This window comes from Cydia splendana, chromosome 5 (assembly GCF_910591565.1).
Source record: "Cydia splendana chromosome 5, ilCydSple1.2, whole genome shotgun sequence".
In the NCBI taxonomy this organism is placed as follows: Eukaryota; Metazoa; Arthropoda; class Insecta; order Lepidoptera; family Tortricidae; genus Cydia; species Cydia splendana.
This window is the reverse complement of record NC_085964.1, coordinates 11,787,242-11,809,522: the sequence shown is the minus strand read 5'-3', so window position 1 is coordinate 11,809,522 and position 22,281 is coordinate 11,787,242. Positions and strand designations below refer to the sequence as shown.

General features: G+C 36.1%; 2 protein-coding genes across 3 annotated transcripts; both read left to right on the top strand.

Moving 5' to 3' along the window:
- The first annotated feature begins 205 nt into the window (after positions 1–205).
- LOC134790639 (carnitine O-acetyltransferase-like) lies at positions 206–8,691 on the top strand. Its single transcript, XM_063761497.1, has 13 exons — positions 206–307; positions 645–681; positions 765–1,004; positions 2,201–2,412; positions 2,626–2,779; positions 2,861–3,035; positions 3,245–3,432; positions 4,654–4,754; positions 4,886–5,008; positions 5,135–5,257; positions 5,686–5,884; positions 6,792–6,929; positions 7,507–8,691. Exons 2-13 carry the CDS (start codon positions 658–660, stop codon positions 7,720–7,722), a joined length of 1,893 nt encoding a protein of 630 aa, XP_063617567.1. The 5' UTR covers positions 206–307; positions 645–657; the 3' UTR covers positions 7,723–8,691.
- A 1,387-nt stretch (positions 8,692–10,078) lies between these two features.
- LOC134790709 (enhancer of yellow 2 transcription factor-like) lies at positions 10,079–16,931 on the top strand. 2 transcript variants are annotated; one of them, XM_063761614.1, is made up of 3 exons: positions 10,079–10,193; positions 15,865–15,931; positions 16,016–16,931. In XM_063761614.1, exons 2-3 carry the CDS (start codon positions 15,873–15,875, stop codon positions 16,236–16,238), a joined length of 282 nt encoding a protein of 93 aa, XP_063617684.1. In that variant the 5' UTR covers positions 10,079–10,193; positions 15,865–15,872; the 3' UTR covers positions 16,239–16,931. The 2 variants fall into 2 exon arrangements, with proteins under 2 accessions (XP_063617684.1, XP_063617685.1); XM_063761615.1 differs by having other exon boundaries at positions 10,147–10,179.
- The last annotated feature ends 5,350 nt before the right edge of the window (positions 16,932–22,281 follow it).

The following is a 22,281-nucleotide window of genomic DNA, read 5'->3' as shown; positions in this document are numbered from 1 at the left end:
TCCTTTTGAGGAAACATCATAAAAGGTTAGTAGATTTTTTGTGAAATATATTATTTTCTGAATTTCTTCTAACAAAATCGATTTACCTACCCATACAATACAATAATATAAAAATGTGACTTGAGCAGCAAAAACGTGACTTTTAGGGAAACGAAACGTAACTTATGACTCCAGAGCCCTGGCAACACTGCTGGAAAGTTCACTTGAACCAAGCTTGAACCTACCAACAAGTTCACATTCACTTTATCCTTCGAATACATTCTACTCGATCTACAGACTGGCGACTGCCACATCGTACGATTTCTGAGTGAGTTACATTAAGTTCAAATAAACAGCCGTCCGATATACTCGTACCAGTAACTGCGAGTCTTAAAATAGAGCGCCTATTGGAAGACACTAATTGACCGGAACCTTTAATAATTTCTCCCCTTATGTGAAACATATCTACACCAATTTGGCATTGCTATTATGACAGAAATAAATAAACAATCGTATTATTATTATCAATATTATCATTGCTAAGACTTACAATCTAAAGATAAACTCTCTTTATCATTAGAGCACAGTTTAAAGTCCACTCTTGAAAATTGACAGATGATTGGGATGTAGTTTAATAATATTACCTTATTTTTTTATCTCAGCAGACCTGGCAATACAATGATCCGTGGAGTACATAAAGTTGTAAGTAGTTTTAAAAGTCTTTACAGTGGCCAACTTTACAGCAACTATTTTTTTTTTCAATTGTTTACAAACTTCTATTTCAGTGTGGCCATAATGCCTTCATATTGGAGCCGTATATCAGCTCACTTCAGCTGTCAACCCACTTGACTTCTGCCAAGACTTACTCCACTGCCCAGAAGCTTCCCCGGCTACCCGTGCCAAAGCTGGATGATACTTTGAGTAAATATTTGAAAACTGCCAAACCACATTTGAGCAATGAGGAGTATGATGTCACATGTAATCTTGCTAAAGACTTTGCTACCGGACTTGGACAGGATTTACAGGTATTATTTTTTATGTTATTTAAACTAGGCTTAAATGTTAGTTAAGGTGCAGAGGGGCCGTTTAGACTGCGAGGTAATTTTATTATTATTATTATAGCCTTTTATTCCATATTCATTTTAGTTTAGCTATGTTTTTTCGAACTAGTTGTTTTGTTTATTTATATGGATCCCTCTCTGGGTGAAGGCCTCCTCCAGTTTTTTCCATCTTTCTCTGTCTTCTCCTGTCTCCATCCAATGTTTTCCGGCTATTTGGGTAATGTCTTCGGACCAGCGTTTCTTCGGCCTGCCGGGGGGGCGTTTTCCGTGTGGTCCCTTCCATTTTGTGGTTTGTATGGTCCAATTTTTGTCTGTCATGCGGGCTACATGGCCAGCCCAGTTCCACTTAAGCTTGAGAGCATGGGTAAGAGCGTCGGTTACCTTGGTTTTTTCTCTGATTCTTGTGTGTCTTATTTTGTATATTTTCCTCAGCCCCGTCATACTTCTCTCCATAGCTCTCTGCGTAGTTCTTATTTTCTCCTTCACTTTGTTGGTGTATACCCATGTTTGTGAGCCATAGACTAGACATGGCAGGAGACAGGTGTCACTCACCACTTTTTTTAATGTCATGCTGTAGTCTCCCTTGATAACTTCTTTCAGAGACCAATACTTCTTCCATGTTATAGTTGATCTTCTGTTAACCTCTTCTTCGTTGCTGGTTTTCGAAAATGATACCTGTTTGCCTAAATATATATAGTTATTAACATACTCTATTGTCTCGTTACCAATGATTATAGGCTTTTCATAACTGTTGGTCATCACTTTTGTTTTATTAGTGTTCATTTCCAGTCCTACTTTGCTGCTTTGTTCAGTTAGTGTTCTCATCATGGTTTCTAGGCTTGTGGCAGTTTCTGAAAATAGCACTATGTCGTCAGCGAATCTTAGATGACTTAGGCATTGATCATTTATCCTTATTCCATTCTTTTCCCAGCAGCGAGGTAATTTAAACTAATCGAAATATCTTCTATGTTTTACATTATAACTAGAGTGCCATATATGTCCAGATAGTGAAAAAGATGTGTGTATGTAAATGTGTGTATGTGATGATGAATGTAAAACATGATATTTGAAGATATTTTGATTAGTTTAAATTACCCCCCTAGTCTAAATTGCACCTTACTAGTAAAACATTTTGGGTATAACTATGTTTTTTTTTTCAGAGTTTGCTAGAAAAAAGAGCACAGCAGCACACAAATTGGCTTGAGGAGTGGTGGCTCAATACAGCATATTTGGAGTACCGGGATCCAGTTGTAGTGTATTCCAGCCCTGGTCTGGTATTTCCATTCCGGAAGTTCAACAGTCAGCTCGACCAGTTGCAGTATGCAGCAAAAACGTTGCTGGCTGCACTTGATTACAAATCCCTAATTGACAAGTGAGTTTAATATTTTACATTAAATTGCAGAATTTTCTTTAACAAGGTTGATTGAGTAACAGAAAATCAAGTTGAGAATTGCATAAAAGGTTTAGTTAAGTAAGAAATATGTGTAAAGATACTGAAATTGCAACTCACGCTAATACTCATCTAATGCAAAGAAGCATTATTCAGTGCCATCATTCATCCATATTAATTATTAATAATTTACAGTGACAAAATTCCAACTGAGATGATGGGCAAAAACCCATTGGACATGCAACAGTATAAGAAAATATTTGGAACATGTCGGATCCCCGGTCTAAAGAGAGATTCATTGTCATATAATACTACCAGCAAACATGTTACTATCATCCATAACAATCATGTAAGGAAATTATGTTATTCCTGGCTTATTCATTCAGTCAACCCAAAAAGAACTTTTTTTTACATAATTATAAAATTTTAGATCTTCCATGTTGATCTCTGGGGAGACGATGGTAAAGTTCTTAATGAAGATCAAATAGTACAGCAGCTGGAGAAAGTAATAGAAATGTCCGAGGCTCCGTCGCAAGATGGCATTGGTATTCTCACTTCGGAAAATCGAAATGCTTGGGCTAAAGCTTATGATGTACTGATAAAAGGTACTAACTTATTTTAAATATCTGTATCCACTAATCAAATTAAGATTATTAAGTTCCTATGTCAAACATCTGTACCTATATCCAAACCAAGGTTTTGGTAACTGCCTAACCTTTTGGCCGCACCGAAACATACAAGATTGTGTTTTCGGTAGTGGAGTGTAGTTAAAAAATCGGGGACACCCAAATGTTTACTGTATAATGTATTTCAGACAATCAAAACAAAGAATCATTGAAGGACGTGCAATCAAGTCTAGTGGTACTTTGTTTGGACAAGCCTGTGGGGCTGTGGAAGGCGGCCGACAAAAATGGCCGCCAAAACATTGCCGGCGCGCAGACTATCCACGGAGGAGGCGCGGGACTCAACGGTGGCAATCGGTGGTTCGATAAGACAGTGCAGGTATAGTTAAAATGCCGTAAATTTATCCTTTAAATATTTATTGTCATAATAATATTATACTAGTGGCTCTGTGAGCTGTAGACCTCGCGAGCAGAGCTTTAAATGACATGGTGCTAAGAGCTTTAAATATAGTAAATTAAAAAAAACAATACGAAATTAAAGTGTAAAAAAATAAAAAAAGTTATATGGGACTCTCTGTGCAAACAAAAAAAAGCAAATATTTACAAACTGAGCCAAATAGTTCTTAGATAAGCTGACGAAATTTAGCTACTCATTCTCAAGTTAAAATTAAATATCTCAATATCTCCGAAACCAGCGAAATAAATTTTCTGAAGTTTTGGCCATTTAATCTATGAACATATCTCAAAAAGAAAAAACTCTTATGATATCGATACGACTATTTGTTTAGGCGCGAGGTATCACGACTCCGCCATTTTTAAATATTTCCAAAAACTGGATTGACATAAAAAAATATTTAATAATAGAATCTGGTCACAAAATTTCACGAGAATCGGTTGAGAATTGTGACCTGTAGAGGAGAACATCCGGACGGACATAAGAAAGCAAAATGCCCGAGTCAAAACGTAGACCTTCGCTACGCTTTGGTCAACTACGCTTCGGTCAATTAAAAGTACCTATAGTTCGTTTTTTTTAGCATTAGAAATAAGGTAAACAATCTTGATGCGTCTTTTAATTGAAAAACACATTTTAAAAATAAGTTACGGCAAATATGTAACAATTATGAATCTAATACGATCATTTCTATTCTCCTGCTTTCATAAGTAATAATTATTGATTTTTAAAAAGCGTTTTTCAATTAAAAGACATGCCAAGATCGCTTACCTTCTTTCAAGTTCTTTCTAATGCTAAAAAAAACGAACTATAGGTAGGTCCCCATAACCCCATTCTAATTCCATTCAGTATTTGAGTTACAATAAGGACTTGTAGAGAATGCCTTTAGGTATGAAGTCCGCCATTTGTACATTATAATTTTATTTTGTGCATTAAAATTTAAATAAATAAGTATCAGTGAATAATGTAATCGTCTGTTTTATCTCAAAAATCTATTTGAATTTGACGATACCTACTTCTGTTCATGGGCTCGTTGTTTCGCATTCGGCAAGCGGCACAGGCAAGATAGTTTCAATTTTTCCGCCGAAGCCGTTCCTATTCACTAGCACTTACGACCTGCTAAACGTATAAATTATTATTCTATTCCAGTTTATAGTCGGTGCTGACGGCGTCACAGGGTTGACTTACGAGCACTCCCCAGCCGAGGGCCAACCTATTGCCGTGCTAACGGACTTCCTCATCAATTTCATGTAAGGTTCGCGTTAAATATTACAAATACACTCCTACCTTTTATATATTATATACTTCATTATCAATTATGCCGTACGCTGCCGTCGTCTTAATTATAGACCTCGAATTATAAGTAATTACTATGTTACAGAGATCAGAATAAAGCTGCAGGTAGGCCTGCCTCGTCAAGCCCGAAACTCCCACAGCTGCTGAAGTTTAATGTGAACTCAGAGGTGGCTGGCATGATCAACACAGCAAAGAGCAGTTTAGATAAGTAAGTTTTCTGTTACCTACACACTGGTTTGTGTGCGGTTGTGGCGACTGAGATATGCTTTAGTTTAGAGTCAAGACATCGAAACGCATGGTAAACTTTATACAATACTGTTTCATTTGTTTACAGACTAGTAAACAATCTTGAGCTGAACTGCTTTACGTACGAAAAGTATGGGAAGAACTTTATCAAGTCACAAAAACTAAGTCCAGACAGTTACCTGCAGATGGCTATGCAGTATGCATTTTACAGGTATGTCCCATCACATACTTTATGTGTCCCATGACATAAAATATATACTAAAAGATATTTGCTACAGTGCCAACCCGGAAATCGAAAAAAAATTTTGCTGTTCCATAGAAAATATTGAAATCTGATTCGCCGAAGTGCATGACTGCATGAGACCGGAAATTTTTGTTTTTGCGTGTTCGGGGTTGGCCCCATAGTAAAAGTTGTTCAATATGACCTACTTATTCAACCCTCTGAGTAACAAAATCACAATGCCTGGAGAGGCACACAGATAAACAATGGTTGGCTGGCTTAGGCGCAGTGCCATTGGCGAAGAGAGTTTAATGTTGGATGGTATGATACATACTGTCTACATTGGTCTACATACCTACCTACTTAAGTAATTGATTCAGTAAGTAGTAGGGCACTAGATAACCTGATAAATTGAACAGGTTGCACAAAACGCCCGGCGCGCACTACGAGTCCGCAGCGACGCGGATGTTCATCGGCGGCCGCACCGAAACCATCCGCTCCTGCTCAATAGAGTCCGTCGAGTTCGCCAACGCCATGCTGGACTCCAAGCGCTCACCTAAGGACAAGAAGGCGGCTATGCAGAGCGCTATTAACGCGCACAAGAATTATACAGTTATGGTAGGTATACCTACATGATGTGATCGATGAATCGAAGTGATCTGAGTGTAAACTTCGCAAAATACAAAAAAAAAATTACGATTTACGAAGTTCGCGAGAGATAAGATAGATAGGTTGCAACATAACCCAAGGAGCAAATACTAAAAAAAACCGGGCAAGTGCGAGTCGGACTCGCGCACGAAGGGTTCCGTACCATAATGCAAAAAACGGCAAAAAAAATCGGTCACCCATCCAAGTACTGACCCCGCCCGACGTTGCTTAACTTCGGTCAATAATCACGTTTGTTGTATGGGAGCCCCATTTAAATCTTTATTTTTTTTTTTAGTATTTGTTGTTATAGCGGCAACAGAAATAGATCATCTGTGAAAATTTCAACTGTCTAGCTATCACGGTTCGTGAGATACAGCCTGGTGACAGACGGACGGACGGACGGACAGCGGAGTCTTAGTAATAGGGTCCCGTTTTACCCATTGGGTACGGAACCCTAAAAAGCAAAGTGCGAGATAAGGAAAACGATATTAAATGCAGTAGGTACCAGTTTATTAAAACGATATTTTGAAGGTACCTAACTTGCACGGCTTGCCGTTGCTGCGACTCGCTGTGACTATTTATTTTTATCAATAGCCTATTTTGTGTCCCACTGCCGGGCAAAGGCCTCCCCTTTCTTCCGCCACTCGTCACGGTTTGGTGCATGTTCCCGCCAGTCGCTCCAAAAAGCGTCGAGGTCATCCCGCCATCTCTTTTTTAGTCTGCCTCTGCCCCGGCTAATCTGCGGTGTCCATTCAGTAGCCAATTTTGCCCACAGATGGGTGCATACGGCAGATGTGTCCCGTCCAATCCCACTTAAGCTTAGCGGCCTTAACACCCACTGTGACTATGTAATTATTAATTACATGCTTTGTTTTAGGCTCTTCAAGGGCTCGGCGTAGATCGTCACCTTCTCGGGTTGAAGTTGATCGCCCTGGAGAACGGCATCGATATACACAAGCTGTATTCCGACCCAGGATACGTGAGGAGTGCCCACATGCGGTTGTCCACCAGTCAGGTAGGTAACTTATTCATGAGATTTACTGTTAAAAGATGTCAATAAGGTAAGCATGTGTCGTTCACGAGTGAGTGATTTAAATGAACTGTATCATTTGACTGAACTCACTCACTCTTCAACTCAGTGCAGATTCAACTCGCTCAATTCGCTCAGTAACTCATCTATCTCAGTGTTCCTTGCTCGTTCTTTCCCACTCATGATTCGAATGAGCCGGCCGAGCGTGACGAACGAGTGAGCGAGTAAGACGATTCGAATAGGTCTCGGAGCGGTTCGAAAGAATTCGGAGGGTGTCGGGAAAACATGACGGGATCATATCGCCATCTTGGTCGCACTTATGTCATGTGTTTGACACCTCTCTCTACTCACTCGTGAACAATATAGCTTACAGATCCACTGAGCGAAATGAACGAAATGAGTGATACATATCACCGCGAGCGAAAGATATGAATCAATATTTTCAACTCAGTGAAACATTTTGCGCATCTCTACAATAAGGACAATTTCAGATTGCTTTTGAAAGCCAGTAGCGCTAACCGAGAAAGAAAGGTATGTTCAAGCCTTGTTTTAACACTTCCAGGTGGCATGTAAATGCGACGGCTTCATGTGCTACGGCCCTCTAGTCAGCAACGGCTACGCGACGTGCTACAACCCGCGCGACAACGACGTCAACTTCGCCACGTCGGCCTTCAACGACAACCCGGAGACCAGCTGCGACAAGTACAGGGGCGCCTTGGAACAGTCCCTCCAAGATATGCACGACGTGCTCCTGCTTAGCACACAAGCTAAACTGTAAATGTTTAGTTGTATATTCTTTAAAAAAATCTTGAGCGCAATTTATAAAGCTACCAGTTACAATTTTACAAATATAAAGTGGCAACACTGACCAAAACGCCGCTCGCCATTGGTCAGGGCCGTATTCCATCTGTCCAATTTCTTGGTCCAATGTCATTGACTCTCACTCTAGACGCGTCTCGATATCGCGCGGCGGCCGCGCGAGCAATGTTCGACCGCGGCACACCTGCATTTTGGCGCGCGGAGCCAATTTCGACACCATCTAGAACTTATGCGCAGCGGCCGCGCGCGGCAGGCGATCCGACGATCGACCACATTATATCACAAAAAAATATTATTCGGAACGAAGTATAGCCAAATAGAAAAATGATCTGCTGCGATAATCACTACATTTACTGTTCAATAGAAACTGTTTAGTGCCATATAATTTAATTAAAGTACGACACTTTTCATTATCCATGTATGCTGCCGCGCGAGCCAACTGAAATATATACACACCCGTCCCAACTGCGCGCGAACATTCCTTTGCCGCGCGTCGAAACACCGACAATGAATGGTTCTATGCGCGGCGCGGGGCTCGCGCGCCAATGATCGAGTCGGCGCGCGCGGCGGTCCGGTATCCTGCGCGCGGCTGCCGCGCGCGCCAATGTTCGATAGCTTGCCGCGCAATATGGAGACGCGGCTTCTCATTAAGCAAAATGTGAGACGCAATACACATTCGACAAAGAAATTGGATAGGTGGAATACCATCCTAACCGATTGCAAGTGGCGTTTTAGTCAGTGTTGCCACTTTACATCACGCGTGTGTCGAACGTAGCTGTATGAAATGGGGTCTAGATTGTTAAGTTTGATATAACTACTTGAAAAAGACTTGTGAAGAAACTTTCTCCAGAATATCTTTACACATTTGTATATAATAATACTGTGATCTTTTTCATTAGGAGAAATTGTAATACATATGTAATTTGAATACTGGTGTATTCTCTATCCTGATTGGTATTTGGTAATTGATAAACACATTTTTAAAATATGTTATGGAAGTTTTACACAACTGCTAATTTTAAGTATAAATGGAATATCATATTGCCATCAGTGCCTATTTTATTATACTTAAGGTGCCAGGTAAGGTATTATTTTACAATTAAGTATTAACCAATAGTACGTTTATTGTTTAATAACAATTTCTTTATGTTAATCTCTTACATTTTTAAATTATATATATACATTTTTTTTAAACATGTTTTTTTATTTTTGTTATTTTTATACTCGTAGTGTATATCAATTGCTCCATGCGGTTCAGATTCGCAATTTATAAAATATACTCATGGACAAATTTAGAGGAACACAAAAAAAAAATTAAAATATATTATAATTCTCTTTATTTATTTCTCATCTTAAGTTAGGTTAATTATAATATGAATATAAAAGTAAAATATAAAAACACTTACAAAACAGTAAAAAATAATATAAACACATTATAAAAAACCTAACCTTTAGGGTGCCGCCAGCAGCGGGGCAAGGCCCAAGCTACCGGTGGTCAGGGCTGCAGAGATTATTACAATGAATACTGAGGTTCACTGAAGTAGCATGAACTTTCAGTTCTTTCGTGGATGTTTCAGCAGGAGCTTGATCGTGGGATTATGGAGAGTAAAACCGGTAAAGGTACCCTCCATAGGCTCCATACATGGGATTCTGATTTGTCTGTCAGCATCATTCATGCTCAGCCTTTTTTAAACGCGTGGAAGATTGAGAACCACAGTACTTTGACTACTTTGATAAATAGATGACCCACCGCACCGGTCCGCAAACATAGAAAAAAAGAAACCTAAAAGGCAAATAACGGCCTTTCTATCACTCTTGCATATTCGAATAGAGAGATTTGGATCGTATATCTATTCAATGAGAGAGATAAACAGACGAACTACAAACTACTAAGAAGATCATCATAATTATTATCATTTAGAAGATACTAAGTACGTATACTTGTAGATTTACAGTATGAGACGAACCTCAGACCATATATTATTAATTATTATACTCTTTGCCTCAGACGAACGAACGAAAAATTAGGGCCTCAACAAACCTCTCAATAATTGCATGCGACTGATATAGTCTGTCAAGTCATTTCCGTCAGTAGAAAAAAAGGGATATTTAAAATATGTAGCTGCAAAGGGTTATCTCCTAGTGAGTATTATATTCTTTGGTTATCGCCCTATAGAACATTTGAATTTCGCGCCTTTTTCGACGGACAATGTTGTTTGACAGGCTATATTGACATGTATAAAAAAACAGTTGGAATTGTTATTTCTGAACGCTCCTTTAATTACGCTTCGCTGAGTGACACTGACAGTGACAGATATCACTAGAGTAAATAAGTGCTTGTGGTTGTTACTTTGTTATTGTTTTAATTTAAAATATTGGAAATCTGAGGGCAATCTTAAAAGGATTCCACTTTTAGGTCTGCTTACAATTGTAAGTTGTATTGCATTTTAGCTTATGTATTTAGCCATTTGATTATCCGTAACATGAATCACGGACCTAAAGAATGCACGTTTTATTTTTTTTCAATCAATCAATCAATCAATCAAATTATTTATTGTTGGTCATGAGTTACATAGGATGTTATTCTAATTTACAACGGTCTTCATGTCCTGCCTCAGAGAGGCGTACAATATGGAAACTTAAATCTAATTGAGATCAGAGATCACTAATATGTAAATTAACTTATTCTACACAAAACCAAATTAGTTAACATTTTCATTTTTATTCCGATAAAAAATCAGAAATACTGTAAATACATTTCTCCACTAGCCAATTAAAAAGCTGTTTTTTAAATTCCATAGGCATCAATTTTTTTAGGTGAATTGGTAATTTATTATATATTTTTGGACACATAACCATAACACTCTTTGAAAAAAATGCCGAATTTGACCCAGGATATCCAATATCATAACCATATTTAGACTGAAGGCGTGGTCTTGGATTTCTACCTTCAAACATGTTCTGGTTTTTTTTAACAAAAATACTGATTTCAAATATGTACAGGGCTGGAAAAGTTAGTATTTTGTTCTCGAGAAACAGCGTACGACACGATTCAGTTTGATTAAGACCATATATAGCACGTAGGCATCTTTTCTGTAATCTAAATATTTGGTCTTTATTCCCAACATTACCCCATAAAATTATTCCATACCGTAGATTAGACATGACATAGGCGTGGAAGGCAAGAAGTGCTGTATTTTCTGTTGATACTTCCCGAAGTCTTTTTAAAGCATAGGCAAATCTACTTAATTTTGATATTATAAGTTCTGAGTGGTTAAGCCAATTGGAGTTAAGAGTCTATCATTATACCTAAAAATTTTGTGGAGTTAACATATTCTATTTCTGTGTCCTTGTACTTTATACTGATTTGATCTGATTTTCCCTGGGTAGCGTAAAATTCCATGCATTTGGTTTTATTTAGGTTAACTTGAAGTTTGTTTATTTCTAGCCATTTGTTGACATCTCTGAATACTTTATTTAGTTCTTCTTTATACTGTGTAGTATTATCATTTCTTACCATTATTGAGCAGTCATCAGCAAACAGAAGAATTTTGTGTTTATCAGTAACTTTTGGCAAATCGTTGATGTAAAGGAGAAATAGTAATGGTCCAAGTAAACTGCCCTGTGGGACACCCGTTTTTACTATCCTGTATGAGGATCTGTAGGTTTCAAAAGTTTTTGTGTGCTCGGAATAGGCCATTACTTCAGTTCTTTGCTGTCTATTTTTAAGATACGTTTTAAACCAATTTAAACAGTTACCTCTAATGCCGTTGTGGTATAGTTTATCCAAAAGTCTTTTGTGACATACCCTGTCAAAGGCTTTTGTCATGTCCATAAAAATGCCAGTAATTGGAATTTTATCGTTCCTACTTTGTGACACTATTTTAATAAGTTCATAAACAGCCAAGGTCGTTGATCTTTTCGCTCTAAATCCGAACTGTTCATTCGATAATACATTGTGTTTATTAAAGAAATCTATTAACCGCTGGTACATAATTTTTTCAAAAATTTTTGAACATGTCGGTATGAGCGCAATGGGCCTATAATTACTCATATCTGAAGTGCTACCTTTTTTGAAGATTGGTTTTACAATTGTGTATTTAAGTTTGTCTGGAAAGTAACCATTTGCTAAAGATAGATTTATGATGTGATTCAGGGGATAAACAAATAGATCGGCATTTTCTTTTATTATTGATGTTGGTATTTTGTCATGCCCCACTGCTTTTGTATTGCGCAAGTTACTAATTACTTTCATAATTTCAATTGGACAAGTTGGTTTTATATAAATAGTATTTTGTAAAGGCATGTCTAATGAAATATTTTCTGATATATTGTTATTGGTTTCACTGCATGCTTCATCTATGAACTTGTTATTAAAAGAGTCACAAATTTCTTGTGCAGATGTTATTCTTTTTTTATCTATAATAACTGTATCAATACATTGCGGAACCTTTCTATTTGTGGTATTCTCTTTGATTACCTCCCATGTTGCCTTTACTAAATTACAGCTCTTCTTAACATAAGCAGCATTGGATATTTTTTGTGACTTAAGAATACATTTCCTCAGTAAGTTTGCATATGTTTTATAAGTTTGTTTATATTTCAGGCTGGGATTATGTATAAACGAACGATACATGATTCTTTTACTTTTTGATGAGATTTTAATGCCTTGTGTCAGCCAGGTGATTCTATTTGTATTTACAATTCTAATTTTTTTAAGTGGAAAACATAACTCAAAGAACATAGTAACAAGATCATGGAATTCTAAATATGCATCGTTAGCATTATTTGCTAGGAATACTTCACTAAAACTTAGGCTATTAATACATTCTCTAAATTTAATCCGATTATTTTTACACATATCTCGCTTCCAAATATACCAATATTCTAGACTCCTTAAACGCTGAACTGGTACACTAATTGTTTGAGCGGTGTGGTCTGACAATTTGAGATCATGTATTGTTACTGTACTTTGATCTTTAAAATTCAGTGCAAAATTGTCTATACAGGTATTAGATCTGTCAGTCATTCTAGTTGGTTTATCAATTTGTAGTCTAAAGTTGTATTGTATTAAGAGCGATTCAAATATACCATTCAGAGAATTTTGTTTGTGGCGGTTGATATTGAAGTCCCCACAAATGACAATTTTTTTATTACGAATCTTAGACAATTTTGATAAAAGTTGTTCTATTTTATTGAAAAATATAGACACATCTGAATTAGGAGTTCTATAGACACAAATTACAATAGCATTTGATTCTTTTACACTTATACCACAGCGTTCGAAACTATTTTGAACACATAATTCACTTATCCAGTCAATTGTTTCACTGTTCAGACCGCGTCGTAACAGTATGCAGGAACCACCGCGTCGTATATTTTTCCTTGAGTAATTGGCAGCAAGTCTGTAACCCTGTATTACCAGATTGTCCTCTTCTCCGTTTCTTATGAAATGTTCAGTTAAGCAAACCACGTCGATAGTATTTTGTTTCGTGGTGAATTCTTCTAGGGCTATTGTTAAGTTATCTACCTTATTTAACAAGCCGGCGATGTTTTGATGCAGTATATGTAGTTTATTATTATTATTGTTCACGAAAAAAATCCATTTGCTGAAAATTTGGTCGGGTATCTATCTTTGGATTTTGAAAAATCTGCGAGGCATTGTCCAATGAGAGGTTTGTCACCTTACGTGTTACTTTAAAGTAATTAGTTATTTTATTCATTGGGGTTTTATCCTTCTTTACTTTATCAGAATCTGACTTATTAGTGATGGTCTCTTTTGAGTTTAAGTCTACGTGACATAGTTGAGTAGTCGGAGAAGTATATATCCCTTTTCTTAAATATATTTTGTCGTAGTCGTGCTGGTCAATTGCTTTGTTAATTAAACTGAGGCGGCAATTTGTGGTCCCTTTCCGGTCGAAGTTATGTATTTTATTATTTACAGGAATAAATGTGCAGTTATCAAAATTGTTTGTCAGTGTAGCTATCATTTCGTTAAGTTTATTCTCATTTAAGAAGGGATTCTTTTCTACACTTGTTATGATAACCTTAGATGTACTTAGTTCTTTAAGTAATACTGACAACTCAGCAAAGAACTTTGTCGGATTACGCTCATTAGAACCTATGCATAATATGACCCAATCGTTTTCGTTGAAGTTTTCTTTGGCTAATCGAGATTTCTCGACTATGTATTCACACGTTGCATTGGTGTAGGTATATCCCATTATAGAATATTTTTTTGGATTTTTGTATTCTGCTCTATGAGCTAACAACAATGCAGGTAGGTTCCTTGCAGTCTGGTCTCCTAAAACAACTATTCTGTCGCTTTTTGCTCTAGGTTGGTGTGTTTTCAATGGTTCTGTCGAGTTCTTCACTATTCCTGTTTGTGATATATGCGCAGATGCCTTCTGTTTGTTTCTAAGTTTTGGTTTACTTACAATCGGTGATGGTTGGTGTTCAGGTTCCTGTGAGTTTCGATTCGGTAAACTGATCTTTGACACTTTAGGAATTGGACTGGATGTGTTAACGGTATCTTTTTTTGGTTTTTGTGGTGTCTTATCCAGAGGGACTATATTTGGCATAGTCTCAATTTTGCTGCACTGGTCTTCTATGACTTTTTTTAGGGTTAAAGATTCCGAGCTTATCCTGTCTATTTCTGCATATGCATTGGTCAACTGAGTAGTTAGACTGTGGATTTGATGTTTTAAGTCGGCTATTAATACACTTTCTGTCATAGAAATATTGGTAAGACTGCGGTAGGTATCATCTCCTATGGTGGTGTTGAGGCTCTCTAGATTCAAGTTTGAAGTAGCCGTTAGTTCTATTGATGACGAAGGATGTCCAGGCTTCTTTTTTAACTCATTGTTGGGCAGATGTATGTCACTCTGCTGTAATCGTCTTTTACTAGGGCCAGCTATTGAGTTAAGTGACGTCTTTAGTTGGGAAATTTGCGCTGTGTTATGGCAAATTGAACATTTCCAATTGTTCTTGTTCTCTTTGGTCATTAATTGAAATCTTTTTGAAGATACGTTAGTGTTTAATATGTCATATGTTTTATGACATGAGGCGCACGTTAAATAATCGTGAATTTTAAGATGTTTTGTATCCATTTTGTCTTCCATTGTCCAGTGTTTTGTATCCATATTAGTCGTAACTAACGTATTCTTGTAGTAATATTATGCATATCACATAATCTGAATTGATTTTGAAATTTACGCCCTCTATCGATGAGAGTAGGAAATATTCTGTTTGATTGAAATCAGCGCCCTCTAGTTGTGAATAGCATTCTCATGACATACAATGTTATGAAATAGTATTTATTTTTGCGCCCTCTAGTGGCGAGTAGCTGCTTCCTCTTAATTTAATATTTGCAATGAGTACAATTTGAATTTTTTAGGTATTTACACTAGTTTTAAGTATGAATCCTTGTTTATGAATGTTTATTAACACTTTTCTTCAAATACTGTAGAGAGATAGGCAGAATAATATTGAATTTATCACGTAAAATGTCACTGATGCATATAGTATGGAGTACGGGAACACTTATTTTAACTCCTAGCGTCGTTATATCACTATAGTTCTTTGAGATAACGTTTATTGTAGTGATTTTATACTTAAGTCTTATTTATAAAACACTTATATGCCGTTTATTTACAATATTTACAAAGTGTTGGCAAAAGGTCAATGACTTTATTGGAATGTAGCGTCCTTTTGGCGGCGGTTATGCAATTTTAATTATTTAGGTATTTACACTGGTTATAATCATAAATTCTTGTTTAATTAAGTTTATAAACACTTTTTTAAATCACAGCAGGGAGATAGGTAGAAATAATATAGAAGTTATCACTTAATAAGTCACTGATGCATAGTATTGAATACGGGAACACTTATTTTATCTCAATGTGTCTTTATATCACTACAGATCTTTAAGATAACGTTTACTGTTGTGAGTTATACTTTAGTCTATTTTATAATACACTTTTTAGACACTTATATTACACTTTTACTATTTTAAGAATTAAATATCGCGCTGTTGACTGATATCGTGACGGCAGCGCCATCTTAACTCTTTTATTTTTTTAATAAAAATATTGTGTTTCAGGTATAATAATGACTGTTAACAACACCATAGCACATCAACGGCTCATACTCAGTGGAGATCGGGAAAGGTAAAACGACAAAATTGTATAAAAACTGGCTTAACACGTAGGTAGTCTGTGTGAAGAGGTTACAAATAATAAATTTCTTTTTAGATTCAAGGAGCTATTAAGACGAAGATTAATTGAATGTGGATGGCGTGATCAAGTGAGGATGCTGTGTCGTGATATGGTTAAGGAGAATGAGGGTAGTAATGTAACATTTGACATGTTGGTCAACAGAGTGACACCACGAGCTAGAGCGCTAGTGCCAGACACAGTTAAGAAGGAACTACTTCAGAAAATTAAGACACACCTACTCACACAAAAGGACCAATAAATGATTAATAAGTAGAACCTTGATTATCCAAACTAATTGGGACCGAAACTAGTTCGGATAATTAAAATGTGGAATTTTTGGGACAGAATCAAACAAAAAGAACACTGTTTTACTTTAACAGGAGGCAAGGTGAAAATCATTAATAGAAAATGCCCATAATAAATTAATTAAAAAATATATGGAAATAGTCATGAGACTTTTTATAGCATCCTGATACATTGTTATTTTTTTACATTGTTATCTTGGCTTCCTAGCCAATACTTATTACAACCAGTACAGTATATTAAAATTTGTCACACAAATTAACATTAAAATATAAACCCCTGAAAAATGTTTGGAGGGAGAAAAACCCTAATATACTTACTATGGGGGGCATGCATGAACAATAGGGGACAGCATAGGAGCCATCAGATTTTTGGCATGAGGTGTAAATGTGACATTTATCCTTCCGATGTAGCCCACAAGATGGCAGAACCTACTATGCACAACAAAACGTACCTATGAGAATGGAGGCCACAAGATAGCAGTCCAGACCCTCCAACGCGCACGGTCCGTATACTCTTTGAGATAAACTAAGTCAGAGTTTAAGTAATTGAGGTTCTACCATAGATCAAATTGTATTGTCACATTGAAGTATAGCAGTGCACCATCCGTATTTAAGGAAAAACTGAATAAAATTCTTTCTACAACCAACAGTATATTTTATTAATAAACATTTATACCTTGAGATTAAACAAAAATATACATATAATATTGCTTACACATAATACTGCTATTAGATTCATATATGTCATGATAGTATTGCTGTTCACAATTGCTGTCATGGACTTGTGCAATACCATTGTTAAAACTGCAATATGGTTGACAACACTAAATAAATACCGTCGTTGCGCTTTTCAAAGCTGATATGTGTTCGATTTTTTGATTGACAAATAGTTACCTAGCTACAAAATACATAAGGTGTTAATTCATTTGATTAAGATCTCGCACATATAAGATTTGGTAAGCGCAACGACGATACACAAGATGGCTGTACATAAATTGAGATTACATTGCACAATAAAAACAAACATTGTAACATGGCAGTTAACAACCCTGACTTGTAAAAGTGGCATGTGCATAGGTGCTGATAGGGATGAGTGGCTGATGGTTTTTAGGGTGTAAGTAAAAGAAATTAGGGATCTATCACTCGAGCCATTTGCGAGCGAGTTGAAAGCGAGACAAGCGCGCAACAATTGGCCGCGAGCGCGCAACGAACTCGCTGCGTACTGACATACTGGGATTCTTAGAAAATACGTTGCGCGCTCGCGGCGAAATCGTCGCGCGCTCGCCTCGCTTTCAACTCGCTCGCAAGTCGCTAGTGTGATAGGACCCTTGAATACATGTGTTCATCAACTACATCATGCTCTGTATGAAACTAATATACTTACATAGGTCTTAATTACACTTTTAATATTTACTTATACCCTTAACCCTTAATAGCATGAGTTTTTCTTTTTGCCCGAAATTAATATATGTATCACATAATTGTTTGCCGATTCTAGGAAAAACAGAAAAATATAACTTCGATTTTCTGTGCGAAATCGGTGTTAGAAGTTGAATTGGCTAAATCATATTTATGTAAATACATATATAATTTTCAGTAATAGATATATGCAATTTTTATTATTTTTACTACCATTAGAAAGGTAAGTACACTATTTGTGATATACCATATACCTATGATAAAGGTTTTAAATATAAAATAATTACAAACCCCGAAAACACCGTTCAAAATCACATGCTTACTAAAAATTATCAACTTCTGGATTTTTCCAAGCTTTCCGACTTTTCGTCTTAAAACGAATGTAATTTTTATAAATTAAAAATATTGCGTAAATTTAACCCTTAAATCATCACCCTACTACTTGACTTTTGGTATAAAGGTGCGTTCAAGAACGTAAGCCTTTTTTTTTAAATCTGTGAGCTATCTAATGCTTTGTAGACATTTGGCAACACTATGCATTTAAGGGTTAATTAAGAAAAAAGGTGCTTGTTGAACCAGCAATATTTTTTGTTCATTAACTTTTCGTTAACTCCATAGGTTTCATTTAGTTTATTACAATCGTAACTGTACTTTTTCCAATTCATATAAATGCAAATGTAAAAATATAACATGCTTATATTTACAAACAGTAGGTATGTTTTTTAAACTGCATAACTCATCCCACCTAACTATGCATCTGATTTCCATGCTTTTCACTATGCACCACCACAATAATATTTACAACTTACAATTTAAACTGTAGAAATGTAGACATAAAAGATACATAATCATAATATAAATATGTATTAGTACAGCCAAACAATACTCACTGAGCGATATTAGTATGTACATTAATATGGTACAGGTTACATAAAAAATATATTTGAGCAAGTAAATTATTATGCATCTTATAGTGTGAGAATAATTTTGTCACACAGAGAACAGAGATAAAACTCTCGTTTCCATTATTCGGCCATTATTCAACAAGTTTTGTCCACTTCATAAAGGTGATTGCAAGAAAATACTTCCAAGAAAATGGCTTTCATACAAGAAAATACTTTGAGGATTATGTTGCAAATTACCCGTGTGCTCATGATAATGTGGTGAACAACACTCATAGAAAACTACCATATTAATTTACAAAACTGATTCATTTTGAAAGAGTATTCAGGAAATCATGACCCTATAATATCGTAGAAAATAAAGAACCTTTCTTGGTACAGACATTTTAAAGTCAATGTAATATAGAAAAGATTTCCATTGATTTCATTGGCTACGCACAAAAAAGGAGAAATTATTAAATATTATTTTAAATAACAAACTCAAAAAAGAATAAACATCTGTTGGGTGCATCACACGTATTAGGTAGGTACCTACATAAGAATTAGTATTTCAGCAAAAATTAATCACGCCTTCAAAAACATAATTTATTAACTGGAACTGAAAGCTAGAAGAGCAGATTAATTAATGGAAATTATTGTTTTGTAAAATAAATGCAATCAGAAATGTTAACAATTGTTACTACATTTAATTGAAATAATGAGCACTCTTTCCTACGTAAAATCCTTAAAGCTCTTAGATACCTGATATTAAAAGATACATATTTTAAAAATATAAGAAAAGGTATGTACACATAATTTAAATGGAATGTAATTTGGACTTTTACCCCTGACCAGGATAAATTATTAAAAACTTAATAAAATAGCTATAACAGTATCAGTACTCTCTTAGATAATAAACAATTTATTAATTCTTAAAATTATATATTTACTTAACACATTTTACCTACTCATCATTTAATTGATCAATTCATTTATACAATACTGATTGTTACAAATGAGCAATATGGACAACGGGAGATTCCAAACCTCGGCGACTATTATTAATTTAGGAAACATTTTTCAATACCAGTCCTGTCAGTTCTTCATAATAATCCAACACATTTTCTTATTGAGCAGCCACAATTTATGGTTGGCACTACATATAGGTATTACAAATTTATTACTTGAAAACAACAAAATAATCTGTTTTAGTATTACCTAATTGAGTTAAAAAAGTGAATACACAAAATAAAATTAACGGCTATAATTTAGTGCCCAGTGAACCAAACGTTTAAGCCAAACGATCGTAACCTTTAACCTATTAAAAAATTTAAAAAGTAACTTAATATAGGCTAGAAATTCCGAAAATATTTGAGCTGCCAGTAAAATAGTGCTACCCTAATGCGGCAGTTACAGGCGCCGATCGCATTATACATAAAACTTAAAGAGGTATTTAAATAAAAGTAAACAAAATCAACCCCCAAATGGCTCCTTAATCCAGTTGAGGGTAGATGCAAACATTACTGATCAAATAATGTAGTGTAGGTTAAAGTCAGGTCGTTCAGTGACAGATCCAGGCGGTTTTTGTATTTGGTTGGTTAACCAATAAATTTTAAAACTACCCGTAAAATTAAAAAAATGTTTGTTACTTTTATTTAGTGTCCGACCGAAACATGTTATTTTGCCGAAACCGAAACCGAAACTTTTGTAGGCTTGTTAAAATCGTTGAAAAAATGTCATAAAACCGCTTTTACACACGTATTATGGGGCTGTCAACACCAATTAATTAATTAATTAATTTCAACGTCTTTGAAATTGATGTTACTTCAGCAGTTTTTTAAGAAAATTACTAGAGTTAGACCAAGATAATTCTGCAACGATTTTGATAACACACGCAGTGCAAGTGTTATTTTAAACGTCAAAACTTCTAAGTAATTTATGAATTTATACGTCATATTTGCACTAATTGCACAGCGTATGCTATCAAAATCATAGCAGAATTTTCTTGGTCTAACTCTATTCTTTCATCAGTCAAGCTAACATGTAGATACAGGGTAAACCAAAAACGCGAGCGCAGCGAGCGCGAAATTTTTATTGACAATATCGATCTTCCCCTGGGTCTAAAAGTCCGAAGTGCCCCAGTGAGGCGAACTTTCATGCGAAGTCAAAGCCGTGCTTCATGCTTCAGGATAAGTAGTTAAGCACAGACTCCAACCAATGTCCATTGTATTAAAAAGCGAGACCGCAGGCCGAGCATGGCGCAGCGAGGCCAAAGGCTAAGCTGAAGTAGAGGACATGTGGAACACAAACCAATGGTAAATTGAGGTAAAAAGTGAGGCTAAGGTCAAGCATTCGTATGAAAAACTGTACTGGGGACACTTTTAAGGGTGTTTTCTTCGTTTTAATCAATAGTCAGCTGTTCAGCCTTGCAAAATATTAACTATTGAGAAAATAAACTATGCGGCACTAGTTGAGCGTAGCCTTTAGCCTCGCTTAAAATTTGCCATTAGAGGTAGATAGGAAAATGACTCAATAAGTGAGTGAATAAGAGCGAAAAAGACATCGTTCGACTCGGGCCGAGCATGCGACGGTGCTATCTCATTCACTCCGATACAATTAGACAGTGTGCGCTTTATAGATATTGACAGCCTCTTAAGATTGGCGCCCTCATTAGTGGAATTGTGTTTTATAATAAACCAATTAATTTCTGTACATATACATTAATCAGTATATGTATTTAGCTATTAATATTGTTGTCCTACTTATTCCCCAACTTTTGGTCTTTGTCCAAAGTACCATTTCGTAAGTTTCGGCCCGGCCGAAAGGTTCGGCCGTTTTTTGGCCGAAACCGAAACTACAGCCGAAACATGATTTTTTGGCCGAAACTGGCCGAAACCGAAACCGAACCTTCGATCGGACACTACTTTTATTTAAATACCTAAAGATACAGACTATTAGGTGCAAGCTGTGTTAGGTGTATTAGGTGTTAGTTGCCGCTGCCGCATTAGTATCTGTGCACTCAGCATGGTTTCAACATAAGCTACCATTGCTACCTATACCTACTCTCAAACCGCATTCCACACGCGCGCGATTTTGATTCCTTTGGCTCTTTACTGATTACCCAAATAAAATAAAATAAACTTCTTTATTTAGGTAGGTAAAATAGGATTCTATGCCACCGATAAATATTAAACAAATGTCGTATATTTCATTAAAAATCTTAGTTTTCTATGAAATTAAATATACAGAAAAATAAAATAACAACACCGCGTCTAAACAAAATATAAACGTCTAAAAAAACTTACACGTATCAACATGGCCGAGTATGGCGAGGATCGAACAATACTTCGTCTTCCGATAGCAGATAAACCCGCCAACTTTAAGGTCTCACTACACTTATCGACAAGGAATCACGTGTTAAGCTGTACAAGACGTCACTTTTCTTTGACGAACTGAGTTGGTACTGTTATATTCGTCTAACAAAGGGCATTATTTAGGTGCCGATGTCGCCGTCAACATCAAAACGGGTGTAATGGCATTTTTTTTACAGAATCCAGGAAATCGACGATACCCAATGGCTGAAATGTAATCGAATCAAGACGATTCCATACCCATAAGTGGTGAGATTCTTATCTCTAGGAAACAAATGATAAACATTAAATGTTAGTTTTATCATTATCACCTACATTCTACCTCC

Coding starts and splice junctions, on each gene's coding strand:
- LOC134790639 (XM_063761497.1), top strand. CDS start 658: ATGATCCGTGGAGTACATAAAGTT. Junction 1,005..2,200: donor GACTTGGACAGGATTTACAG/GTATTATTTTTT, acceptor TTTTTTTTTCAG/AGTTTGCTAGAAAAAAGAGC. Junction 2,780..2,860: donor CTATCATCCATAACAATCAT/GTAAGGAAATTA, acceptor ATAAAATTTTAG/ATCTTCCATGTTGATCTCTG.
- LOC134790709 (XM_063761614.1), top strand. CDS start 15,873: ATGACTGTTAACAACACCATAGCACATCAACGGCTCATACTCAGTGGA. Junction 15,932..16,015: donor CTCAGTGGAGATCGGGAAAG/GTAAAACGACAA, acceptor ATTTCTTTTTAG/ATTCAAGGAGCTATTAAGAC.